The 25,936-nt window shown below is 43.1% G+C and overlaps 1 protein-coding gene across 2 annotated transcripts in view; it reads left to right on the top strand.

Annotated features, from left to right (window-relative positions):
• The window catches only part of PSMC6 (proteasome 26S subunit, ATPase 6), a 92,987-nt gene extending 67,430 nt beyond the window's left edge, over nt 1–25,557 (top strand). For both annotated transcript variants that reach the window (XM_029598316.1, XM_029598315.1), the window contains 3 exons: nt 13–93; nt 13,687–13,758; nt 24,794–25,557. In XM_029598316.1, coding sequence (XP_029454176.1) covers nt 13–93; nt 13,687–13,758; nt 24,794–24,912 — 272 coding nt within the window. In that variant the 3' untranslated portion in view covers nt 24,913–25,557. The remainder of the gene's footprint in view (nt 1–12; nt 94–13,686; nt 13,759–24,793) is intronic.
• The last annotated feature ends 379 nt before the right edge of the window (nt 25,558–25,936 follow it).

Here is a 25,936-nt window from a genome sequence, read left to right as displayed (position 1 = left end):
TTTGTTTTCAAGATATTGAATTACCAAATGAACAAGCTAGGTTAGATATCTTGAAGATCCATGCAGGCCCCATTACGAAACATGGTGAAATAGGTAAGTATAGTACCTGGAACCAGAGAGCTAAATGTGATTTCGATACCAGTGGAACTGCAGCGTGTTAGATTATTGCAGGGGAGGAAAATTATTTTTAAAAAACTTGTCAGCCAATGTCAGAAGCTAAGATAATAGAAACATATTTTAAGTTTAGCTTGCTCTTTTTTTTTTTTTCTTTTTGTTTTACACTTTTCTGTCTTCTGTGTATCTCCAGCTCTTGGCTCTGGATTTAGCAGCACGTGCTAGAATTTTAGGATTTTTCCACCCTGGATTGTAGTACTATAAATGACAGAACAGTATGCATTAATGGATTAACAATGGGCATATCACTAGCTTTTAAAAGTGGATCTAAATAATCATAAATGTTTGTATCTGGATTTTAATAGTCTAGCATTCTGTATATTTTTAAAACTTCAATATTTTTGAGTATTGCATTGGAGAGACCAAAAACTTAGAAACTTAATGCCCAAGCTCATCATTTTATACTCTATTTTTAGCTTTTTGCTTAAGAATGTATACCCCTCCCACAATTTCAGTCCATGTTTTTTCGTGGTTAGCAGAAAGCAGTTCTGCTCATTGGTGCCTCATGAGAATTCTGCAGTGCTTAGCACTATTAAGTATAGCCCATAATGTTAATTAGTGTTCTACACACTTAACTGCATACCTGCAGAGGAGCACCTTAATACAGCCAGCTGTTTTGGTTGTCTGCTTCATTTCTTAAAGAAGTATTTCAACAATCTGATTTGCCAACAATTCTCTTGCTTTCTAATATGTGAATAGTCATCATTCTATTCTCACAGCTGCTGCCCTATTTATTTTGTGAAAATACTTCTGCTATATTAGATTTCATTTGATTGCCTTGTATTTATGTAACATTTCCTTAGTATAAAGAGGCTAGTCGGTCACTTCCATTACCCAAATTGTCAGATGAATTCCTTCGGTGGGATTGTTTGCCAAATTCTCTTCCCTGTACCACTATCCCCAGTATAGTGTTTTAGGCCAGGCAGCTCAAGTGCAAATTTAGTGGCAAGGGTTGAAAAATTCTTCAGCACAGCCTTTGAGATTGTTTGTTTGCAAATAATTAAACATACAAACCCCCCCCCCCCCCGCAAATTTGAGTGTTTCAAATTTGAATTGTTACTTTAGAGCAGTGTTTCCTAACCCTTTTTCTGGACATGCACCTAACCTGTGTTCATTTTTGAGACTTGAGATGGTATAGGCTGGGTAAGCAGTCTACTTCTTTTTCTTACTGTTGATCCCAGTCTGCCAGCAGGAAAGGTCAGTTTGTTCTTGGATTTCGAAAGCACACATCTAACTCCACTGCTATCCCGCGATCCAGTTCCTCTTCTCAATGAAGCACAGTGGCTTCTCTACTCGTTAGTTCCAGTAGTCGACAGCCTAAAGCATTTTTACCAGGAGTGGACCTGAATAATGGTTCAGTGGGTATTAAAGGTGACTCATCACGGTTACGCCTTAGACATGATCACACCCATTCCAGGCGCTTTTAGTCTCTCCTTGTGCATCAGTGGTGAGATGAGGAGTGGTCCATGATGTCCTGGCGCCAGCTGCAACTACTGCAGGCAGTGGTTCTAATTCCCATAGCCAAATAGACTGAGTACCGACCAGATCCTTCAGCCAATTTTTGATTTGAAAGAGGCTGAGGATTGATTGTTTCCATATGGAGACTCTTCAATCTGTGCTTTCACTGGTACAACAAGGTAAGTTCCCGTCAACTCTAGACCTGTTGGAGGCTTATTTTCATATTCCCATCTGACAGGAAAATAAAAAGCATCTTTGATTCTATATCCTTAGGAACATTTCCAGTTCCAGGTTCTGAGTTTTGGGTTATCTATGGTTCCTAGAACATTTACTAAGGACTTGGTAGTGGTGGTGGTGTACTTTAGATAAGAAGGGGGTCATAGTTCATCCTCCAGGAAGGCATCTGAATAGGTAGTTTGGTTTTTTAAGAAAAACTGGGTTGGGTGATCAACTTTGTGAAAAGGAAGTTTCACCCTTCTCAATCTTTAGATTACCTGAGAGTGCATTTTGACACACAGTCTGGCCAAATGTTTCTGACTTCAGAAAGGTTAGACAAAATGACCTCATAGGTGCAGAGGTTTGTTTCTTTGTTAGCTCCATGAGTGTAGTATTATCTTCGGCTTCTCAGGCTTCTCTGGATCTGGTTCCATGGGCGAGAGTTCGAGACCTCTTCAGTTTTCACTGCTTTCTCATTGGTGGTCTCTGAACAAAGACTGAGGTCCATCTTCCATTGTCTGTGAAGCATGGGCTTTAGTGGTGAATGATCCTCAGAACTTCTTTTCAGGAGTCAGCCTGTCCAACCCCCTATTGAACTGTGGTTGCCGTGGATGTGAGTCTCTCAGGTGGGGGGGGAGGGGCATTGCCTAGATCAAGTGGTTCAATGCCTTTGTCCCAGAAGGAGGCCACCGTAGTCATCAAAAGGGTTGGAAACCAGGGCGATCAATTGGCCTTGTCATTTTCTCACACTGATGAAAGGGAAAGGCTGTCAAAGTACTATCTGACAATGCTATAGTAGTGGCATATATGAATAAACAGGGAGGCACCAGAAATGTCAGAGGAGACTACCACCTTTTTCCTTGGGTGGAAATGAACCTGCAGTTTTGTCAGCAGTGCATATTGTGGGTCAGGAGAATGTTCAAGCGGTCTACTTGAGTTGGAATCTTTTTAGATCCCAATGAATGGAACTAAGCCAGGAAGTATTTCAAAGCATTGTGATCAAGTGTGAGGGGTGTTTCCACCTAGTCCTCATGGTGTCACACCAGAATGCCAAAGTTTGTTGGTTCTTCAGCTGTCACAGGGAACACTATTCCAAAGGCATAGATGCTCTAGTTCAGCTATGTTTTTCTTCCTTGGCCTTTGCGCAGAATTGAACTGAATCGTATTATCTTGGTAGCTCAGATTGGCTTTGGAGACCATGGTACTTGGAATCTCGTGAGGTTGCAGATAGTCTGACCTCTGCGGCTTTCAGATACCCAAGGGCTGTTGGTACAGGATCCAGTCATCATGGAAGACTATTCTGTCTTATGGATTGGCTTTTGAGAAGTCGGGGGGGGGGGGGGGGGGAGAAGGGTGGCTGTCTTTGGTTATTTCTGCTTTGCTTTGAAGGCCTGCAAGACCTTAACTTCTTTAGCATACATTCAGGTCTGGCATACCTTTTTGAGGAGTTTTTTTGTATGGAAAAATCTCTCTCCCTCTGGCATTTGGATATTCCTTGGATTTTGGCCTTTCTCCAGAAAGGATTTGACAAAGGTCTGGCCTTAAAATTCCCTGAAAGTTCAGATAGCCATTTCCTGTTTTAGGGGCAAGATCATAGGGATGTCTGTTGCTGCTTATCTGGCTGTATCTCGTTATCTTCAAGGAGTGAAATGGCTGTGGCATTTCTTTAGGCCTATGGTTCCTCAGTGGGACCTCAATCTTGTAAAGGCTCTGTTGTCTGCTCCCTTTGAACCTCTTAAACAGGCATCTCCTTAAGGATCTTTCCTTGAAGGCGGTATTTCTAATTCTTCAGTGTATTTGCTCAGGGGCTGGCCTGAATTTATTCATGCTCATTCTACAATAGCGCAATCATTTTCACAAGCAGATGGTTCCAGAAGATATTTGCAAGGTGGTGACTTGGTCATCCTTCATTCTTATGTGAAACACTATAGGTTGGATGTGTTTGCCAAGCGGGATGCAGCGTATGGAGCCAAAGTTCTCAAAGCAGCCCTGATTTCCTCTCTCCCTCTCTGCTTATTGAGGCTTTGATACTTTCTCCCTGTAAAGACTTGGACTGGTGTAGCAGGATGAAATGGAAGTAGAAATTGTATTTACTTATTTTTATATACCGACATATGATCTGACACATCACATCAGTTTACAGAAAAATGTTGCTGGAAACATCAATATTTTCCTAGTGTTTGTTACAGTAAAACTTAGCAGTAAATTGGCTGAAACTAAACATGTTAACAAGAAATTAAAAGGTATTAACGGGAACTTAACTGAAATTAACATAGGTAGAGGTCACTTGTTATAGGAATTATCGAGGTGTTTCAGTAGGGAGCAATCATAGATATTCTACAGGTAGGCAATATACTCTTACTCAGTGTCTGTGATTGATGGTCTATTTTGATCGGTGTCATGTTATTGATGCAAAGGTTTTTTTGAAAAAGCTATGTCTTTAGGCTTTTCTTGAATGTTTGGGTTGTCTGTTCAGTTCTTAGCTCTGTTGGAAGCTTGTTCCGTAGGGCAGGACCAGCCAGAAATAGTGCATGTTCCCTTACTGTCATCAGTGTGCCTCTTTCAGAGAGGGGAGTGGGAGAAGTCCAGTGTTTTGTGGAGCAGAGGTTCCTTTGGGGGATGTGAAAGTGTAATGCAGCATTTAGCCAGTCAGTCTTATCATTGTGAAGTGTTTTGTGAATGAGGGTTAAGGCTTTATATTGAATTCTATATGGAGTGGGCAGCCAGTGTAGTTTATAAGGATTGGTGTAATGTGATCCGATCTTTTGCTGTTGGTAAGTGTTCTGGCAGCAGCATTCTGTAATAGCTGGATTGGTCTAAGTGTGGCTGCTGGGAGGCCCAATAGTAGGGCGTTGCATTAGTCGAGTTTTGAGAAAAGTAGTGCTTGCAGTACTGTTTGATAGTCTTGAAATCGGGGTTTGGTAATGAGGGAAGATTGGATATGTATAGGATTTCTGTTTTATTGTGGTTGAGAGAGAGGGACATTTGTGATAGTAGGTGCCTTATTGCTGATGTGTATTTATTTATTTTATTTATTTATTAACTTTTATTTACCGACATTCGTGAAGCACATCATGCCGGTTTACAAAGAACTCAGATGAGATACAGCAAAACAATATAGCAGTATAACAAAATAACTTTATAAACAATGTAATATAATATTACTAACCAAAAGAATAAAAGACAGAACTGAACAAAATAAAACAGTACAAAGGCATTACAAAAGGAACCAATGGAGCAGAAGATTTAAGGGGGAGGAAGGGGGGGAGAGGAGGGGGAGGGAGGGTGGGTGAGGGTTTAAGAGGGGAGTGGGAAAGGGGGGGGAACTGTGTATCCCACAGTTCTGGTGTTTTTTTCTCGAGTCTTTTAGGGGGAGTAGAATTTGAACGTGGTCTGCATATACATAGTAGGATAGTCCTAATCCACTCAGAAGTTTACATAGAGGCATCATGTATATGTTGAAAAGAGTAGATGATAGGGATGAGCCTTGTGGGAGGCCATGCGGGAGGGGTATCTGTTTGATTCTGCCGAGTTTAGTCTTACTTTGTACGATCTGTCAGGTATGATTTGAACCAGTTGATCGTGCTGTCGCGTAGGCCAAGTGGTTAACGGTGTTAAATGCTGCGGAGATGTCAAGTAAAATGAGTAGATAGGAATAACCACTGTCTAGTCCTCTGAGGCTTGTGTCAGGGAGAGTAGCAGAGTTTCTGTGCTAAAGAACTTCCTGAAGCCATGTTAGGCTGGGAATAAGATGTTATGGGTTTCCAGGTGCTCTGAGAGTTGTTGGTTAACAATTTTTTCAAGGATCTTCACTATGAAGGGCAGATTAGAAATGGGCCTGAAATTTGCTGGATCGGATTCATCCAGTTGAGGTTTTTTAAGGATAGGCTCGATGACTGCACATTCTAGGTTCTCTGGGAAATACCCTGTTCAAGTGATAAGTTGACTAAGTCAGCTATGGGTTTGGCAATGACAGACTTGTTTTAGGATTTTTATAGGAATGGGATCGAGGGGCTGTGCAGCAGGATTTATATTTCGGTTGACGCAACGTTATCAAACTGTGTCCATTTGACGTTTGGTATGCTTGATAATTTTGTCATTTCATCATTCACGTTGGGGTTCTTTGCGATTAGATTTGAAATTTTGTCACTGAAAAATTGGGCTAGTTCTTGGCAGGTTTTAGTTTGATTAGCATTTCTGGGTGAGTTTTGAATTGGTTGTGTGAGCTCATTGACTCGTGCAAATAGGGTTGTGAATTTTCTTTCCATGAATTGTGCTACATCAGTCCAAGACTCTCCTGGGAAATAGGGCCTTCATTTCTTGGATGCTGTATATGTTCATTGTATTTACTCTTTGCATATGGTGTGGTACGTGAGCCTTTGGTTGCTCTGTCGCCGTCCTGTCCTCTTGTGTTTCTCCCTCTTTTCCTTAGGGGACAGATGCTAGTTATGGGAAGATTTTCTCCCCAAACTCATTTTGGGATGTTTTCAATATTTGCATGTTTAAGGAATTTCTGGTTTTTGTTGCTTTGTCATGAGAATACTGGATCTTTCTCTGTTGTACCACCCCTAAGTAGTGGCAATGATGTCACAAGAAAAGACAGTGTGCTCTGCCTCCATATGCTGGAAGAGAAGAAAAATCCACCTATAAAGACTAGACTGGACTGATGTAGCAGGAATTATGGAAAGAAAATTAACAAGTAAAAGTTTCTCCTTTTTTCAAGACAGAGTAACATAGCACTTGTTTTTGAAAGTAGCATCAGCGAATTAAACTTATTTTTTCCCCATATCTGGTTTTGAGGAAGGAACAAAAGCTGCCTACGATAGATGTTAGATGGACTTTGCAAGTATATTTAGAAAGACCCAACAATCTTTAGATTGTCAGGTTGTTTCCATTTGGAGGAAGGAAAGGTTTGGCAGCATTTAAGACCTCCATATAGATCCTGATTAACTAAGCTTTTGCCATAGAGATTAAGACAGATAGAGATTAATACTGTAGTTAAACTGGAGCTTGGGATGCTTGCTTGATTCAGAGTATTGGACAGCATAGTTTCCCAATATCCGTAGGGAGCTGTAATACTGTAACATCCTGCAGTGCCATTAGTCAGAAAACTATTACTAGTATTTTGTGCCTACCGATAACTAGCCCTGAAGTTGCTAGAACACTCTCTATTCTTGACTGGGAGTACAGCAAAAACCAGACCCATGCTAAGGCCCTGTTCGAGCTCATGTACACAGCCCTTTCCTAACCTCTACAGGCACTAAGTACAGTGAAATGTGTCTAGTAAGCATTTACTGTATAAACCTTTCTTTTATCTATCACTGTTCAATCATTTTTCTGTTCATTGTTCCTGCTTTTTGTTAATAAACTCTCTAGCTTATCTCTGTCCTGTACTGATTCATGATCCTAGTATTCTGTATTTGGTCTGTATGTGCATTTCTAGGAACTGTGTGATCCCTGGGTTGTGTGGGGGTTTGTGTTCCTAGAAACCACTGGGGGTAGCTTGTGAGCGGCATATTTGCCCAGAGGCAAGTGAGAACCCAGTTGACGAGTGGGAGGCTGCCAATATAGGGAGCATGTGTACAGGTACAGGTGGGCCTAGGTAGTGTCTACAGGATTAACACTGATTGGGTGTTAGGAATAGTGCTATGGGGTTACATGACAGGGTGTGAAGAATATATATTTTTTCAGCTTGGGAAAGTGTCTGAACTGCAGCAGGGGAGAATGAATCAGCTGTTTATAAAGGAGGGACTTCCTGTCTAATAACTTGTTTTGTCTCCTGGCTGGGAGGACAATCTCATGAGCTGGACTGTTGTGGTGAAACTCTGCAAAATCTGTTTATCAAGTAGGAAAACTTTATTCTCCCAGGATAAGCAGGATGGGAGACATTATCAGATGGAGCCCTGTCACAGAATACTTTTGTCAAAGTTTCTAGAACTTTGACTGGCACACTGAGCATGCCGAGCATGCCACTTACCTTGTGCCACACGGGGTCCCCCTTCAGTCTTTTTTTTTTTTTTCCCATGCAGCAAGTTGCCTTGCGGTTAGGAGCTCTGTGAGAAATTTCCTCACGGAAATATTTGAAGTTTATCTTCTTAATTCACTCTCACCGGGGTTCCCTCCGATGCTCGGTGGGTGTTTTTCCCGCGGTTTACGATTGATTCCCGGCAGTATACCTCGCGGTGCCCGACGGTCACTGACCGCACGTTCCACTTTTTTCAGCATGATGACTGGGTTTAGAAAATGCCCCGAGTGTCCGAGGACCGTGTCCATAACGGACCCACACAACATTTGTGTTTTGTGCTTAGGCCCCTCGCATGACGTCCATCGCTGCCCCAGTTGCGCACAAATGACCCCCAAAGGCCGGCACGCTCGACTGGACAAGATGGAGCATCTATTTGCATCAAAACGTTCTGCTCCATCGACTCCTGTGCAAGTGGCACCGACCGGAGAAGGTCCATCAACTTCAGAGACGCCCCACCAGGAACATCGTGGAACAGGTGACTGTCCGTCACAGATCCCCTCTAAGACATCGTCATCCTCTGTGCCAGAGAAGGACTGGACAGAGCACTGAGGGAAACACCGGCCATGGCACAGATTTGCATCCCTGACCAGTGCCGGCACCAATACCGCAGCAACATAGACTACCATCGAGCTGCCTGGGAAGAGGAGCCCCCATCCTCCTCTGGACCCGGGGCCCCGAGGCATTCCCCACCGATATTGGGGCTGGGTACTGAGCCTCCACAGACCCCTTTGGAAGCTCCAGTAACACCTAGCCTGCCTCCTACCCCAGGCGCAGTGTTGTGTACACCAGCCTTCAGGGGGAGGAGTTGGACAGATTTAGTCTAACAGGCAGTGCTGAATACCCTTCGGGGCTTCCAGTCGCAACCGGCACCGGCCACCATACCGGCACCGGAACCGACCCCCTCTATGTTCGCACCGCTCCTCGAGCACTTGGATACCCTCATCGATGCCCTGCCGACTCAGCCCGTGCCATTGGACACATTGGCACAGAGTCTACCATCGAGGCCTCTACAGATACCGATTCCCATACCAGGTTCCTCTGAGGAGGAGATGACTTCTGGCATGGGATCCACCGATGCCGGAACCAGTTTCAGAGCCATCGGGTCTCTCTGTGCCATCTATGCCGGTGCAGCCTCCATCAATGCCACCTCGTCATCCATCGATGCCTTCTCGCCCTCTCGGCTTTGGTATCCTTCCTCCCTCAGGAAGTCCACCGAGAGAAGGAGAAACTCCCTATGATCCATGGAAGGATGCATCCTCAGACCATTCCTGAGTTGCTCTCAGAGCCTTCATCCCCGGAAGAAAGGCATCTATCTCCTCCTGAAGACCTCTCCTTCACCATCTTTGTCAAGATGTCTGAAACTATTCCATTTCCATTGTGACTGAGGAAGACGCTTACCACAAGATGCTGGAGGTCTTACAGTTCATAGATGCTCCGAAAGAGGTAATGGCAATACCAGTGCATGAAGTTCTTCTTGATCTTTTGCACCGCCTGTGGGACCATCTGGGTACCGTTCCTCCAGTCAACAGAAAGATGGATGCTACATACCTGGTCCAGCAAGCCCCAGGATTTCAAAAAAGCCAATTGCCCCACCATTCTGTAGTGGTGGAATCAGCCCAAAAGAAGGCTAAAAGATCCCGTCCACACTCCTCTGCTCCTCCTGGTAAGGAGCAGAAGGCATTGGATGCATTGGGGCACAGTCTTTCAAGGGTCCATGTTAATAGCGCGAATAGCTGCATACCAACATATATGACCCAATATAACAGGAATCTCAGGAAACAAGTCCAGGAATTCGCAGACACCCTACCTCAACTTCCATCCTAGAAAAAGGTTTGGAAGCAGGTAAACATGAGGTTAGAGCTGCTGGCGACTCTTTTGAAACAGCTTCCAGAGTCTCAGCAGCAGACATCAGTGCTAGACACTGAGCCTGGCACAAGGCCTCAGACCTATGTCCCGAGGTCCAGGAGAAAACCTATTTGGAGACAAAATTCAAGAGACAGTGGCCCAATTAAAAGACCATCATGAAACCCTGCGTTGGCTGTCCACTGTCACCTCAGAGATACCCTCGGTAGCACACAGGGGCATACGTAGACACTAGGAAGCAATTCTATAGACCATGCAGAAATCCTCCCGCGTCCCGTGCTCGATCTGCTTGGGCTCCTCAGAGGACATGCACGCCAAGCGAGACCCCCTAGAGCACAACCAGCTCCACAGGTTGGTCCAGAGACTGGATTTTGACTCCTTTCCAGAGAGCAGCAGCCACCCCCCACTTTGATCCCACAACCCAGTTCACCAGTGGGAGGCCGCCTCTGCCACTTTGCAACCAATTGGTGACCAATTACCATGGACCGGTGGGTACTATCCATCATAACCCACGGTTACTGTCTAAATTTTTCATCTGTACCCCCGGATTCCCCGCCCATTCCAGCCTAGAGCTGGGACGATCACACAGGACTTCTTGAGTCAGAGCTCTCGACCCTTCTGTCTGCCAGCGCCGTAGAACCGGTTCCCTTGACTCAACAGGGGACAGGATTATACTCCTGGTATTTCCTAATCCCAAAAAAGACCAGCAGCCTCTGGCCTATTCTAGATCTCCATGCCTTAAATGCATTTCTTCACCAGGAACAGTTCAGAATGATGTCCCTGGGCTCCATGCTCCCGCTACTACGACAAGGGGATTGGCTTTGCTCTCTGGACCTTCAGGACACACATGCCCATATTGCAATCTTCCTTCCTCATCGCAAATACCTGCGATTTGTAGTGGGTCATGGGCACTATCAATACAAGGTACTTCTATTCGACCTAGCCTCGGCGCCTCGAGTATTCACAAAGTGCCTGGTAGTCGTGGCTGCACAGTTATGCCACAAAGGCGTCCACGTCTTTCCATACCTAGACGACTGGCTCATAAAAAGCCAGTCCACACAAGGAGCCCTCGACTCCCTCGGTCTCACCATACGTCTTCTACACTCACTGGGTTTTCTGATCAACTACCTGAAATCCCACTTAACACCTTCTCATCATTTCTCCTTTATAGGAGCAGACCTGAACACCACAGTGGCCAAGGGATTCTTACTCGACAACCGTACAACCACGCTGTCCAACCTTGCCAGCTCTATCCACCATTGACAAACAGCCTCGGATTGTCAATTACTCACGTTTGGCCATATGGCTTCAACAGTCCACGTCACCCGAATGGCACGCCTAGCCATGAGAGTGACACAATGGACTCTAAAATCTCAGTGGCACCAAGCCACTCAGCCGCTTTCGTCCCTTGTCCATATAATGAGCCAGCTTTGTCTGTCCCTTGCCTGGTGGACTCACAAGGCCAATTTACAAACAGGTCTTCCCTTCCAGCAACCAGCTCCTCAGGTGACCTTAACCACGGACGCCTCCAACCTAGGTTGGGGAGACCATGTTGCAGGCCTTCAAACTCAAGGGATTTGGACAAAAGTCGAAGCAACGTATCAGATCAACTTCCTAGAGCTTCGAGCGATGCGGTACGCCCTCTATGCATTCATGGTCTGCCTCTCGAACAAGACTGTCTTGATTCAAATAGACAACCAAGTAGCAATGTGGTACCTGAACAAACAGGGGGGCACGGGCCCTTACCTGCTCTGCCAAGAGGCAGCGCAGATTTGGACCTAGGCCCTGTCGCACTCAATACTACGCGAGCCACCTATCTTGCAGGCACAAAGAATGCAGTGGCGGACCGCCTCAGCCGAAGTTTCCAGCCCCATGAGGGGTCTCTGGATCCCTCTGTTGCGCGCATCGACCTCTTTGCATCTAACCAGAACCACAAAGTGGAGTGATTCTGCTCCTTACACAGGGACCAAAGAGCACCAACCATGGATGCCTTTGCCTGCCCCTGGAACACAGGCCTGCTATATGCATATCCTCGGATACCACTAATAAGTAAGACTCTTGTGTAGCTGCAACAGGATCGAGGCTCAATGATACTCATAGCCCCTTATTGGTCTCGCCAAGTCTGGTTTCCTATACTTCTCGACCTCTCTGTCTAGGAACCCATTCACCTGGGCACGATGCTCAACCTCATAACACAAAATTATGGCAAGTTGCACCACCTGAATCTCCAGACCCTGTCCCTGACAGCCTGGATGTTGAAAGGTTGATCCTATGGCCCCTCAACCTTTCTAGTAGCGTCTTTCAAGATATTGTAGCTTCACGAAAGCCTTCCACGCGGACGTCTTACTGCTCTAAATGGAAGAGGTTCACCGTGTGGTGCATGCAGAAAGGGTTAGATTCCTTTACTTGCCCCACCCCAGCGCTCTTAGATTCTCTGGTACCTCTCGGAATCTGGTCTCCAGACTTCCTCCATATGAAGTACACCTCAGTGCCATCTCTGCCTACCATCAAGGAGTAGGGGATGCCCCGATAACGGCTCAACCCCTTGAGTCTATTCATGAGAAGCTTACTACAGCTTAAGCCTCCTCTACGACCACTGGTCATGGCATGGGACCTCAACGTAGTACTTGCACGGCTCATACGTTCTCAGTTTGATCCCTTGCATTCCTGCAAATTCAGATTTCTTACATGGAAAGTAATTTTCCTGGTAGCTATCACATCTGCTCGCAGAGTCAGTGAGTTGCAAACCCTAGTAACATACTCACCCTATATGAGGTTCCTCCATGACAGAGTGGTTCTCAGCACTCACCCTAAATTCTTTCCTAAGGTGGTAACAGATTTCCACTTTCTTTCCAAGGCCTCACGCTCATCCGGGTGAGCGAGCTCTGCACATCTTGGACTGTAAAAGTGCACTTGCATTTTACTTAGACCATGCTGCAGTCCACACGAAGTCCACCCAACTCCGTTTCTTTTGACAAAAACAAGCTTGGAGTTGTGGTGGGCAAGCAGACTCTCTCCAACTGGTTGGCAGACTGCATTGCTTTCTGCTACCAACAAGCAGACCTTCCACTTGAGGGACGCATGAAGGCGCACTCAGTAAGGGCCATGGCAACATAAGTAGCACACTATCATTCAGTACCGAATGCCGACATCTGCTGGGCTGCAATGTGGAGTGCTCTCCACACCTTCACAGCCCACTATTGTCGTGACAAGGCTGGACAACAAGACTCCATTTTTGGCCAGTCTGTCCTACAGAACTTATTCCCAGTGTAAAAACCCAACTTGTCCTACCTCGACCTGCTGTGAATTTCAGACTCCCTCATCATTGCCAACAGCACCCCAGTTGTACCTGTTGCACATGTGTGCTGGTTGGCCTGCTTCATTATGAGTCAGCCTGTAGCTTGCTATTCAGCCATATGTGAGGACTACCATCCTGCTTGTCCTTGGGAGAAGGCAGAGTTGTTTACCTGTAACAGGTGTTCTCCCAGGACAGCAGGATGTTAGTCCTCACGAAACCCGCCCGCCACCCCGTGGAGTTGGGTTGAGTAGTGTTTTTCTTCTTATTTTTTGCTCGTACTTTTTGCTACAAACGAGACTGAAGGGGGACCTCTTGTGGCTACAGGGTTAGTGGCTTGCTGGGCATGTTCAGTGTGCCAGTCAAAGTTCTAGAAACTTTGGCAAAAGTGTTCCGTGACAGGGCTCCATCTGATGATGTCACCCATATGGGAGGACTAACATCCTGCTGTCCTGGGAGAACAGCTGTTACAGGTAAGCAACTCTGCTTTTTGGCAAAGGAAATGATCAGAGTGAAACTTGGCAAGTTTAATAGAAATTCCTATTCCAGGCTTTTCAAAATATGAAAGTATATTTTATTTGTGCTCTTGATGGCATATTCCACTTCTGTTTTGCTTCATGATTATCACTGACTTAGAACTGTCTTTTATGACTAGATTATGAAGCAATTGTGAAGCTTTCAGATGGATTTAATGGAGCAGATTTGAGAAATGTTTGCACCGAAGCTGGTAAGGGAAAAGCTTTTTAGATAAATTCAAACTTCTTGATGGAAAACGCCATGTTTGACACATCTCCTGTTATTTAAGTGTGGGGAAGGGACCTGAGTTATTGCCCTCTGTTTCTGGACTGAAATAGGGATTCTGAGTCAGTTTATACTTGGACATCCTCATGTAAATGCTTATTTTTATAGTCTGGATTTGAATAATAAAGGAAATATATAACTTGGAGGAGGCTAAATTTGAAAGATCTATGATCAGATTGTCCCTGCAGTAATAACTGGAATTGTAGTATTTGGTCCACTTTTATTTTTGTAATGTTTTGGCATATGCAACACTGTTAGGTGATGTTCTAAGTATACTTAGGAAAATCCAAAACAATTAATAAGCAGGAACCTCCAATAAATCTAACATATAAGCACAGGTTCCACAAACCATCACATCCAAATGGGTTAATTGTAAATACCAAACATTCTCAGAATGAAAACAGCATCAGAAGTAATGTGCCAAATACAATCTACGGTCTCTTGCCTCGCAATGGGCTGCAAACTGTATCAGATAATAGGCACAGAAAGCTCTCATTCATATGTTCAAAACATTGCATGAACCATAAATTCTATAATCCTTCAAACAAAAGTGAAAAAATACTTAGCTCAGAACAATTCATCTTATTGCAGTAGCAAAAGCTGTGTTCAGAATAAACTTCCCATCAGGGAAAACAATTTACCTAAAGAAAAAAGGGGGCAAAAGTGCACCCACAAACTTATATTGTACAAACAAATCATTTACCATGCTTTTTGTAGCTGAATTTGACATTGCACACACTCTAGAAGCACATGGCTTGTCTGATGTTCTCTTTCTGTAGCACTAACTACAGCCTTGTGAAACAAGGTAGTTCAACAAATCCAACTTGGTGTAAACTAAGTTGACATGCAGCTTGTTTGAGATATGCATAAACAAAGAGAAAATCATTTTTTAAATAATTCTCTGAAGGTTCTGGATTTACTTTTTTCCTTTAGAAATAGACTGCAGGAACATGCTGCTGTCCCAAGCACTGAATTTGAGTAAATACAAGCTTTTTTTTTTTTTTTTAAATTTAAGTTTTCCTGTGGTTGCCTTGCTATGTTTAGCACTAAGTACCCTCAAATATTACGTCTGCCCAGCTGCCATTTTGAGTTCACTAGATCAAAGTGCCTCTTTAAGAAAACAGACATGACAGCAGAAAAGAACCAAATGATCCACCTAGTCTGCCTAGCAAAATTATGCAGTAACTGCTGAACTGTACAGGTTATCCCATGCTTATCAGTTTCCCAGACCATAAGTCAGGGCCCTCAGATGCTGTTTGAATCTAGTTTCCCTTAACCCTTGCCATGGAGTTGCATCAAAAGTATCAGGCTTAGTGAAAAAAGGGTAGTAAGTGCCACATCAGCAAGTTGCTCCCATGTTTATTTGTTCCCCAAATTGTAAAGTTGGGGCCCTTGTTGGTTGCTATCTGAATCCAATTCCCCTTTTCCCTCTGCTGTTGAAGCAGAAAGCAATGATGGAGTTGTATTAACATTAAGGTGTATTTCTTAAGGATAACAGCTGCCACACTAGCAAGTTACTCCCATGCACTCAACATCTAGCCTTTAGAGATCATGCCCCTTTGAATTCCTTCACTGCTTTCATCTTCACCTCTTCCGGAATTGCATTCCAGGGATTCACCACCATCTCTGTGAAGAAATATTTCTTGACATTGGTTCTGAGTCCTGCCTGAAGTTTTATTTCATGACCCCTAGTTCTATTGATTTCTTTCCAACGGAAAAGGTTTGACGATTGTGCATCATTAAAACCTTTCAGATATCAGGAGTTATAGGGGAGATGATATACAGACCTTCACTCCTCCCAGAGTATACATAAGAACATGCCATACTGGGTCAGACCAAGGGTCCATCAAGCCCAGCATCCTGTTTCCAACAGTGGCCAATCCATGCCATAAGAACCTGGCAAGTACCCAAAAACTAAGTCTATTCCATATTACCGTTGCTAGTAATAGCAGTGGCTATTTTCTAAGTCAACTTAATAGCAGGTAATGGACTTCTCCAAGAACTTATCCAATCCTTTTTTTTTTTTTAACACAGCTATACTAACTGCACTAACCACATCCTCTGGCAACAAATTCCAGAGTTTAATTGTGCGTTTAGTGAAAAATAACTTTCTCCAATTAGTTTTAAATGTGCCACATGCTAACTTCATGGAGTGCCCCCTAGTCTTTCTATTATCTGAAAGAGTAAATAACCAATTCCCATCTACCCGTTCTAGACCTCTCATGATTTTAAACACCTCTATCATATCCCCCCTCAGCCGTCTCTTTTCCAAGCTGAAAAGTCCTAACCTCTTTAGTCTTTCCTCATAGGGGAGCTGTTCCATTCCCCTTATCATTTTGGACGCTCTTCTCTGTACCTTCTCCATCGCAATTATATCTTTTTTTGAGATGCGGTGACCAGAATGGTACACAGAATTCAAGGTGCGGTCTCACCATGGAGCAATAGAGGCATTATGACATTTTCCATTTTATTCACCATTCCCTTTGTAATAATTCCCAACATTGTTTGCTTTTTTGACTGCTGCAGAACAGACTATTTCAATGTGTTATCCACTATGACGCCTAGACCTCTTTCTTGGGTGGTAGCACCTAATATGGAACCTAACATTGTGTAACTATTGCATGGGTTATTTTTCCCTATATGCATCATCTTGCACTTATCCACATTAAATTTCATCTGCCATTTTGATGCCCAATTTTCCAGTCTCACAAGGTTTTCCTGCAATTGATCAAATCTGCTTGTGATTTAACTACTCTGAACAATTTTGTATCTGCAGATTTGATTACCTCACTCGTCTTATTTCTTTCCAGATCATTTATAAATATATAATCCCTGAGGCATCCACTGCCCACACCCTTCCACTGAGAAAATTGTCCATTTAAACCTACTCTGTTTCCTGTCTATTAGCCAGTTTGTAATCCATGAAAGGACATCGCCACCTATCCCATGACTTTTTTTTACTTTTCCTAGAAGCCTCTCATGAGGAACTTTTATCAAACGCCTTCTGAAAATCCAAGTACACTACATCTACCGGTTCACCTTTATCCACATGTTTATTAACTCCTTCAAAAAAAGTGAAGCAGATTTGTGAGGCAAGACTTGCCTTGGGTAAAGCCATGCTGACTATATTCCATTAAACCATGTCTTTCTATATGTTTAGAACACTTTCCACTATTTTTCCTGGCACTGAAGTCAGGCTAACTGGTTTATAGTTTCCTGGATTGCCCCGGAGCCCTTTTTAAATATTGGGGTTACATTAGCTGTCCTCCAGTCTTCAGGTACAATGGATGATTTTAATGATAGGCTACAAATTTTTACAAATAGGTCTGAAATTTCATTTTTTAGTTCCTTCAGAACTCTGGGGTGTATACCATCCGGTTCAGGTGATTTACTACTCTTCAGTTTGTCAATCAGGCCTACCACATCTTCTAGTTTCACCGTGGTTTGGTTCAGTCCATCTGAATCATTACCCATGAAAACTTTCTCCAGTATGGGTACCTCCCCAACATCCTCTTCAGTAAACACCGAAGCAAAGAAATCATTTAATTTTTCCGCGATGGCCTTATCTTCTCTAAGTGCCCCTTTAACCCCTCGATCATCTAACGGTCCAACTGATTCCCTCACAGGTTTTCTACTTTGGATATATTTTAAAAAGTTTTTACTATGAGTTTTTGCCTCTATGGCCAACTTTTTCAAATTCTCTCTTAGCCTGTTGTATCAATGACTTACATTTAACTTGTCAACGCTTATGCATTATCCTATTTTCTTCTGTTGGATCCTTCTTCCAATTTTTGAATGAAGATCTTTTGGCTAAAATAGCTTCTTTCATCTCCCCTTTTAACCATGCCGGTAATCGTTTTGCCGCCTTTCCACCTTTTTTAATGTATAGAATACATCTGGACTGTGCTTCTAGGATGGTATTTTTTAACAATGACCATGCCTCTTCACACTTTTTACCTTTGTAGCTGCTCCTTTCAGTTTTTTTCTAACTATTTTTCTCATTTTATCAAAGTTTCCCTTTTGAAAGTTTACATGAGAGCTGTGGACTTGCTTACTGTCCCCCTTCCATTCATTAATTCAAATTTGATCATATGATCAATATTGCCAAGTGGCCCCACCACAGTTACCTCTCTCACCAAATCCTGTGCTCCACTGAGAATTAGATCTAAAATTGCTTTCTCTCATGTAGGTTCCTGAACCAATTGCTCCATAAAAATGTCATTTATTCCATCCAGGAACTTTATATCGCTAGCATGTACCGATGATACATTTACCCAGTCAATATTGGGGTAATTGAAATCTCCCATTATTACTGCACTACCAATTTGGTTAGCTTCCCTAATTTCTCTTAGCATTTCATTGTCAGTCTCACCATCTTGACCAGGTGGACAGTAGTATACTCCTATCACTATAGTCTTCACCGACACACAAGGGATTTCTACCCATAAAGATTTGATTATGCATTTAGTCTCATGCAGGATGTTTATCCTGTTGGACTCTATGCCATCCGGGACATAAAGCGCCACACCGCCTCCCGGGTTCTCCTCTCTGTCATTGAGAGATAATTTGTACCCCGGTATAGCACTGTCTCATTGGTTGTCCTCCTTCCACCATGACTCTGAGATGCCAATTAAGTCTGTCATCATTCACTGCTATACACTCTAATTCTTCCATTTTACTTCTTAGACTTCTGGCATTAGCATACAAACATTTCAAAGTTTGTTTTTTGTTTGTATTTTCATTCTGCTTTTTAATTGATAGGGATAAGTTAGAATTTTTTATCTCAGCGGAGTTTTTAGTTACAGGCACTTGGACTATTTTTCTTATTGGAATCTCACTGTCAGGATGCCCTAATTCTAATGCATCATTAGTATCCTTTGAAGATACCTCTCTCCGAACCATGCGCTGCTGAGCGACTGTCAGCTTTCCCCTTTGTTCTAGTTTAAAAGCTGCTCTATCTCCTTTTTAAAGGTTAGCGCCAGCAGTCTGGTTCTACCCTGGTTAAGGTGGAGCCCATCCCTTCAGAAGAGACTCCTCCTTCCCCAAAAAGTTCCCCAGTTCCTAACAAAACTGAATCCCTCTTCCTTGCACCATCATCTCATCCACGCATTGAGACTCCGGAGCTCTGCCTGCCTCTGGTGACCTGCGCATGGAACAGGGAACATTTCAGAGAATGCTACCCTGGTGGTTCTGGATTTAAGCTTTCTACCTAAGAGCCTAAATTTGGCTTCCAGAACCTCCCTCCCACATTTTCCTATGTCGTTGGTGCCCACATGTACCACGACAGCCGGCTCCTCCCCAGCACTGTCTAAAATCCTATCTAGGTGACGCGTGAGGTCTGCCACCTTTTGCACCAGGTAGACATGTTACCAGGTGATCCTCACGCCCATTAGCCACCCAGCTGTCTACATTCCTAATCTAATCACCAACTATGACTGCCGACCTAACTCTTCCCTCCTGGGCAGTAGGCCTTGGGAGATATCCTCAGTGCAAAAGGACAATGCATCACCTGGAGAGCAGGTCCTTGTTACAGGATCCTTTCTTGCTGCACCAGGTTGGTCTCATGATTGGAGAGCATCACCTTCCTCCAAGGCAGCACCAGGGTTGCCAGTCTGAAGTTGGGACTTGGCTACTATGTCCCTGAAGGTCTCATCTATATACCTCTGTCTACCTCGGCTCTTCCAGGTCTGCCACTCTAGCCTCCAGAGATCAGACTTGTTCCCTGAGAGCCAGGAGCTCTTTGCATCGCATGCACATGTAATTTCTCACCGGCGGGTAAAAAATCATGTGACTACATATTCAGATCCTTTAGCCTCTCCTCATAAATCTTCCAATGCTGACCCCCTCACCATTTTGGTTGCTCCTCTTTGGATCGCCTCTTTCCTGTCTTTATCCTTTCTGAGATACAGGTACCAGTACAGAACAAAGTACTCCAAGGGTGAGGCCTCACCAAGGACCTGTACAAGGTCATTATCACCTCTTTTCTTACTGGTTATTCCTCTTTATGCAGCCCAGCATTCTTCTGGCTTTAGCTATCACCTTGTGTCACTGCTTTGCTGCCTTCAGATTATCTGACACTATCACATCAAGGTCCCTCTCCCAGTCTTTCACACTCAACACATACAACTCTTTTTTTGTGGGCCGATACAGTACAGTGCACTCCGGAGCGCACTGTTAACCTGCCATTGGACGCGCGTCTTCCCTTACCCCTTATTCAGTAAGGGGCGGAAAATGCACATCCAACCCGCAAATGCATGTTGATGGTCCTATTAGGTATGCGCGCGGGATACAGTAAGTAAAATGTGCAGCCAAGCCGCACAACGCCTACCCAAAGGTAGGCGCTAGTTTCTGCTGGCACCGGGAAAGTGCACCCTGCTTTTCTGTGCACCCTCCAACTTAATATCATAGCGATATTAAGTCCGGGGTCCCGAAGGGTATAAAAAGTAAAAAAAAAAAAAAAAAATCTAAATTGGGCCGGCGGCTGTCGGGCCGAAAACCGAACGCTCAATTTTGCCGGTTTCCGAGCCCATGGCTGTTAGCGGGCTCAAGAACAGACGCTGGCAAAATTGAGCATCGGCTGTCAAACCCGCTGACAGCCGCCGCTCTGGGTCAAAAGGAGGCGCTAGGGACACGCTAGTGTCCCTAGCGCCTCCTTTTGCCCGTTTCTACCGCACCACCTAATTTACATACTGAATCACGTGCACCAGCGAGTGGCCAGTGCTGTGCCGGGAGAGCGGGCGTTCGTCCGCTCTCCCGCGTTTTTACTGAATTGGCCCGTTGGATTGCTGCACCCCAGAGAATGACTCTGCACTTCTTGGCATTGAATCCCAGCTGCCAAATGTTCAACCACTTTTCAAGCTTTCTTAAATCACTTTACCTTCTATCCCTTCCACCAGGTCACTCACCAAAGATATTGAACAGAATTGGTCCCAAAACCGATCCCTGAGACACTCCACTTAACACCGTTCTTTCTTCAGGGTAGATTCCATTTACCATTACATGCTGTCTCCTGTCAGTCAACCAAGATGCAATCCACACTACTACCTTAGCACCCACTCCCAAGCTTTTCATTTTGTTCATGAGTTTCCTATGTGGAACTGTATCAAAAACTTTACTTAAATCCAAGTAAATCACATTGAGAGTTCTTCCCTAATCCAATTCTCTAGTCACCCAATTTAAAAAAAAAAAAAAAATCAATCAGATTTGTCTGACAGGACTTCCCCTGGTGAATCCATGCTGCTTCAGATCCAGCAACCCACTGGATTGTAGATAGTTCATTATCCTTTCCTTCAGCAGAGTCTCCATTAATTTTTCCACCACAGAGATGAGGCTAACCGGCCTGTAGTTTTCTCTCTGGTCCCACTCTTGTGAAGCGGGACCACCACCGCTCTTCTCCAATCTTGCGGTACCACTCCCATTTCCAGGGATCTATTGAAAAGGTCCTTCAGCGGACTTGCCAGCACATCTCTGAGCTCTCTCAGCATCCTGGGATGTACCTCATGTGGCCCCCATGGCCTTGTCCACTTCGTTTTCCTAGTTCTTCCCATACATTCTCTTCTGTAAACGGAGTTTTGTCTATTCCACCCCCATCCACAGTTTTGTCAACTAGTGACTGTCCTCCAGGGTCATCTTTAATGAACATCGAACTGATATTTGTTTATTTCAGTCATTTCTTTGTCTCTCTCCATACCTTTTGTCACCTTTCAGTTTCACTATATCACTTTGGACCTTTCTCTCTTTTTCTGATATATGTGAAAAATGGTTTGTCACATCGCTTTACCTCTTTGGCAATCCTTTCTTCCGCCTGACTTTTTCCTTTCTGGATTTCTTTCTTCGTCTCCCTCAGTTTTACCAGATATTCTTCCCTGTGTTCCTCTTTTTGGGATTCTTTATATTTCTTGAACACTGTTCTTTTTGCTTTTATTTTATCAGCCACTCTTACTTTTGTTTACTTTTTCTAACATAGATTTGTTGCCTTTGTAACAAAACCTTTTAGTTTGGTCCACTGTTCCACCTCTCACATTTTCTCCCAGTCTTCTAGTTCTACCTCCAGGTACGTCCCCCATTTCAACAAAGTCTGTATTTTTGAAATTCAAAACTCGGGTCTTCATGTGAACTCTCTGTATCCTATTTGTGATGTCAAACCATACCATTTGATCACTGGTGCTGAGGTGGGCACCCACCTGGACATTAGACATCCCCATGTGAGCACTAGGTCAAGTATAACTCCCTTCCTCGTGGGTTCCTTTACCATTTGTCTGAACAGAGTCCCTTGCAGGGCATCCACTATCTTTCTACTTCTGGTAGATTCCGCAGAAGGGATTCTCCAGTCTTTGTCCAGGAGATTAAAATCTTCAAAAAACAACACTTCTCCCTTCTTTCCCACCTTTTGGATGTCTTCGACCAGATCTCTGTCTAGTTCTTCCATTTGAGTCGGAGGCCTGTAAACCCCGCAAGTAAAAAAAAAAAAAATGGATGCACCATCTTTTTTTTTTTTTTTTAGGACGGCCCATAATGCTTATTTTCTATCCCACATTCCTTGCAGTTCAGTTGCTTGGATATTGTTTTTGTCATAAAGAGCTGCTACTCCCCCTTTTCTGGCCTCTGTCTTTCCTTAAGTTATAGCCCGGTATGGCCATATCCCAATCATAAAAATCTGTGAACCATGTCTCTAACAGCAACAATGTCCAAGTCTGCCTCTACCATTAGGGCCTGCAGGTCTGGGATTTTATTGCCCAAATTACATGCATTTGTGGTCATAGCTTTCTAATGTTTCTCCCTTAATTTGTTGCACTTCCTAGTCATCTGCTTTTTTGAGCTGATTGATTTTATTTTCTCCTCTCACTTTCTGTATTGATTGGGGGTGACATATCAGTTTCATTGGCCATCTTCTGCCACCCCTATTCTTTAGTTTAAATGTCTGATAATATATGATCTGGATTTCTCACTTAGCATCCTCCTTCCTACTACAGACAAATGTAGGCCATCCTTACCATATAGCTTTTTTACTGTTCCATATAAGACCCCAGTCTCCAATGCATCCAAAACCACTTTCTATACACCAGGTTTTGAGCCAGGAATTGAAATTATCTATTTGGCATAGCTTCTCATTTCCCTTTTCATGAACAGGTAGTACTTCTGAAAAGGCAAAAGTCTTTGCAGTGTGTTTTATCATCTTTCCTAGATTTTGGAAATCTTTCTGTACTTCATGGAAGCCATTTTTATTGAGGTCATTGGTCCCCAGATGGATGATAACATTGATATCAAAGTTCCTGCTTTCTTCTTCAATGACTTGGGCTATCCGGTTTGCATTTCTACTTGCTGAGGATCCTGGAAGGCATTTAACTGATGTCACCATCAAAAAGTGCTCCCAAATTGGTTCCTCTGATGGGAGCCTCCCAGCAGAAGCAGCCTTCTTTTGACATTTGATTGTTGAAGGGCTTCTGGGTGCTTTGGATGACTTCACTTTTAGAAATCACTTAAAAATCTATTGCTGAGGTTTCTTCATTCTCCAATGCAGAAAAAGCATTTATGTAGGGATAACAATAGAAGAGTGGGAGTCTCTTCATCACAAGTCTTATTCTGCCAGAGCCCACGGTTACCCAGTTGTTCCTGGGTTTTTGAATCCTGATGTCCAATATTTCTGGGGGAGTGGGGGTTGATGCACAGGATACTGCAAAGTTGGAGAAGGTGGGTGGTCTGTCACATGTCTTGTTCTACCAGAGCCCGCTGTAAACCACTTTTTCCTGGGTTTCTGAAACCTTTGTGGGAGATGGGTGAGAGATACTGGATGGTTCAAGGAAGGGGAGGTTAATAGAAACCTGGACAATTCCTCCCTTAGATGATTCAGCTCTATTTTAATTGCAGACAGCTGAAAGCAAAAGGGACAACCTTTTGATTCTCCAAATGGTAGGCCTTGGAACATAAGCACCACAATTGTTGCATTGAATGAAAGACATTCTGTAAAATTATCACTAATTCCTTAAAATCCTATGGATAAATGTATGGTAAATTTTAGGCTCTAGCAAAGATTTTTAATAGGTAGTTGAAATAAAAACTAAAAGTATTAGTGTTAGCAGTAAAGATTAATAAGTAGAATATGAAGACCAAACTTTTTACAAGCAATATGACAGTTTGTTACTATTGTCTGAGCTGTTAGGAACTACTATGTAATGGGAGGTGAAGTAATTGAAGATAATTAAGAGTCTAGGGAAGACTAAGGAAAGTAGTCAGAGAGGGGTAGGGAGGGAAGGAAGAAACTAAACAGTTGAGATTACTTGTAGGGAAAATAAAATTTCAGATAGCCTGTAGCTGCCTCTCACAGGAAGACAGACAAACAATTGCTAATTTCTGAGCCCCTCCCCCTAGAATCACTGATAAAACTTATGGAACTTTTTTTCTTTTTTCAGCCCCAATGCACACATTTGGACTTTTGTTTACAAGTAAAATAAACCTCCTCAAAGGCACAAAATATTACAAAACTCAGCCAAGGAATATACTTAGACCAGATATAAATAAGCAAATTTCAGATAGCTTGTAGCTGCCTCTCTTAAGGAAGACATGCAATGGTGAGGTATTGTGCTTGGGACTGGGGGACAGAGATGAGGGAATGGAAGTCAAATGTTACTGTACTCAAAAAAAAAAAGTGCACCATTACTAAAACATTGCTAGAAAATATTTGAGAATACAGTTTGCTATTAAGTTGTTAAATCTTTTTGTTCTGCTTTTCCATACTTTAATTTCAAAGATATTAAATGATAGCTTTGAAAAGCTTATTCCAGTTTCTCCATTACATAAGGATCAGCACATTCGTGCCCTAATCAGAACCCTTTGCAGGCATCATTCGAAGTGTAACATCTAAGAACAGCATAGGACTATAATGCTAGTTATTTATAGGTGCTATTTTGCAAATAGTTATTGTGGAACCGGTTTCCTCCCTAAATTCTTTTTTTTATTTATAGGTATGTTTGCTATTCGAGCAGATCATGATTTTGTTGTTCAGGAAGACTTCATGAAGGCTGTCAGAAAAGTTGCTGATTCCAAGAAACTAGAGTCAAAGCTAGACTACAAGCCTGTCTAAAATGTTCTAGTTTGTAGTTGCTATATGGGAAATATTGGTAATGTTAAAGGGGGAACTCATGTACCTCTTGGATGTGATCTTATTACAAGTTTATGTATAACACTGTAAAAATTGATTTAGCAACTGCTGACAAGTGTATTTTCTATAAAATGCAGTATTTCAACACAAAATGGCTAGGCTGACATGCCCTTCGTGTAGTCTTTAGAATAAAGAAAACTCACGTATTTTGGGGCTGCCACAGCTTCCCTGAAACACACCACCTGAATTTTGTGGAGTGGAATGCTGTTGGGCACTGCCATGGGGGGGAGAGAGTTTTCCACTGTATTAAAAATGAGACATTTAAAAAAATTATTTCCCTGTCTGAGGATATGTAGAACTATTTTAATGTTGTACATCCATAGGGAGGATATTTAACCTCACTGAATTCAGCTGGCTTGGTTGAAGTACTGCTTTGAACAATATGAGTGTGGTGTGGGTTCCTTGCACCCCCATTCTCCCTGAAAAACACATATATGATGTGATCAGTCTAACACACCAAATGGCTCACTACCATGGGTAAATTTTAAGATTCATTTCTTCTGGTTTATTTTATATCAGTTGTTCTTTGTCCATTAAAATTTGAATAAAGATTGTTTAATAAGGGTGTTATTTTGTATACTACTAGTCTCTGTTTTTAGGCTAGGGAGAGCAGGTGTTCATTTGAGATGTAACACACTGGCTCACATACTATGCAAAATCCTTTTTTCTTTGGACTTTGTTAAACAGTGAGGACCCCTGACCTATCATTGCAGTTCACAATATACTCATAAAATCACATAAAATGACACAAGTCTATAAAACATAACATTAAACACAAACAAATGCATATAATTCATCTAAAAGCCTTTTCAAAAAACATTAAGACCTTGCTAAACACTTTTATAGCTTGCTGCTCCCAAAGCAGCTTATTCCATTTTAGCAACAGCCATAGATGAGAAAACCCATGCTCTTGTCTGAACCCATTTGAACTTGTTGGCAGGAAGGA

Source organism: Rhinatrema bivittatum, chromosome 4 (genome assembly GCF_901001135.1).
Source record: "Rhinatrema bivittatum chromosome 4, aRhiBiv1.1, whole genome shotgun sequence".
Classification (NCBI taxonomy): domain Eukaryota; kingdom Metazoa; phylum Chordata; class Amphibia; order Gymnophiona; family Rhinatrematidae; genus Rhinatrema; species Rhinatrema bivittatum.
This window is presented reverse-complemented; position numbering and strand designations above follow the sequence as displayed.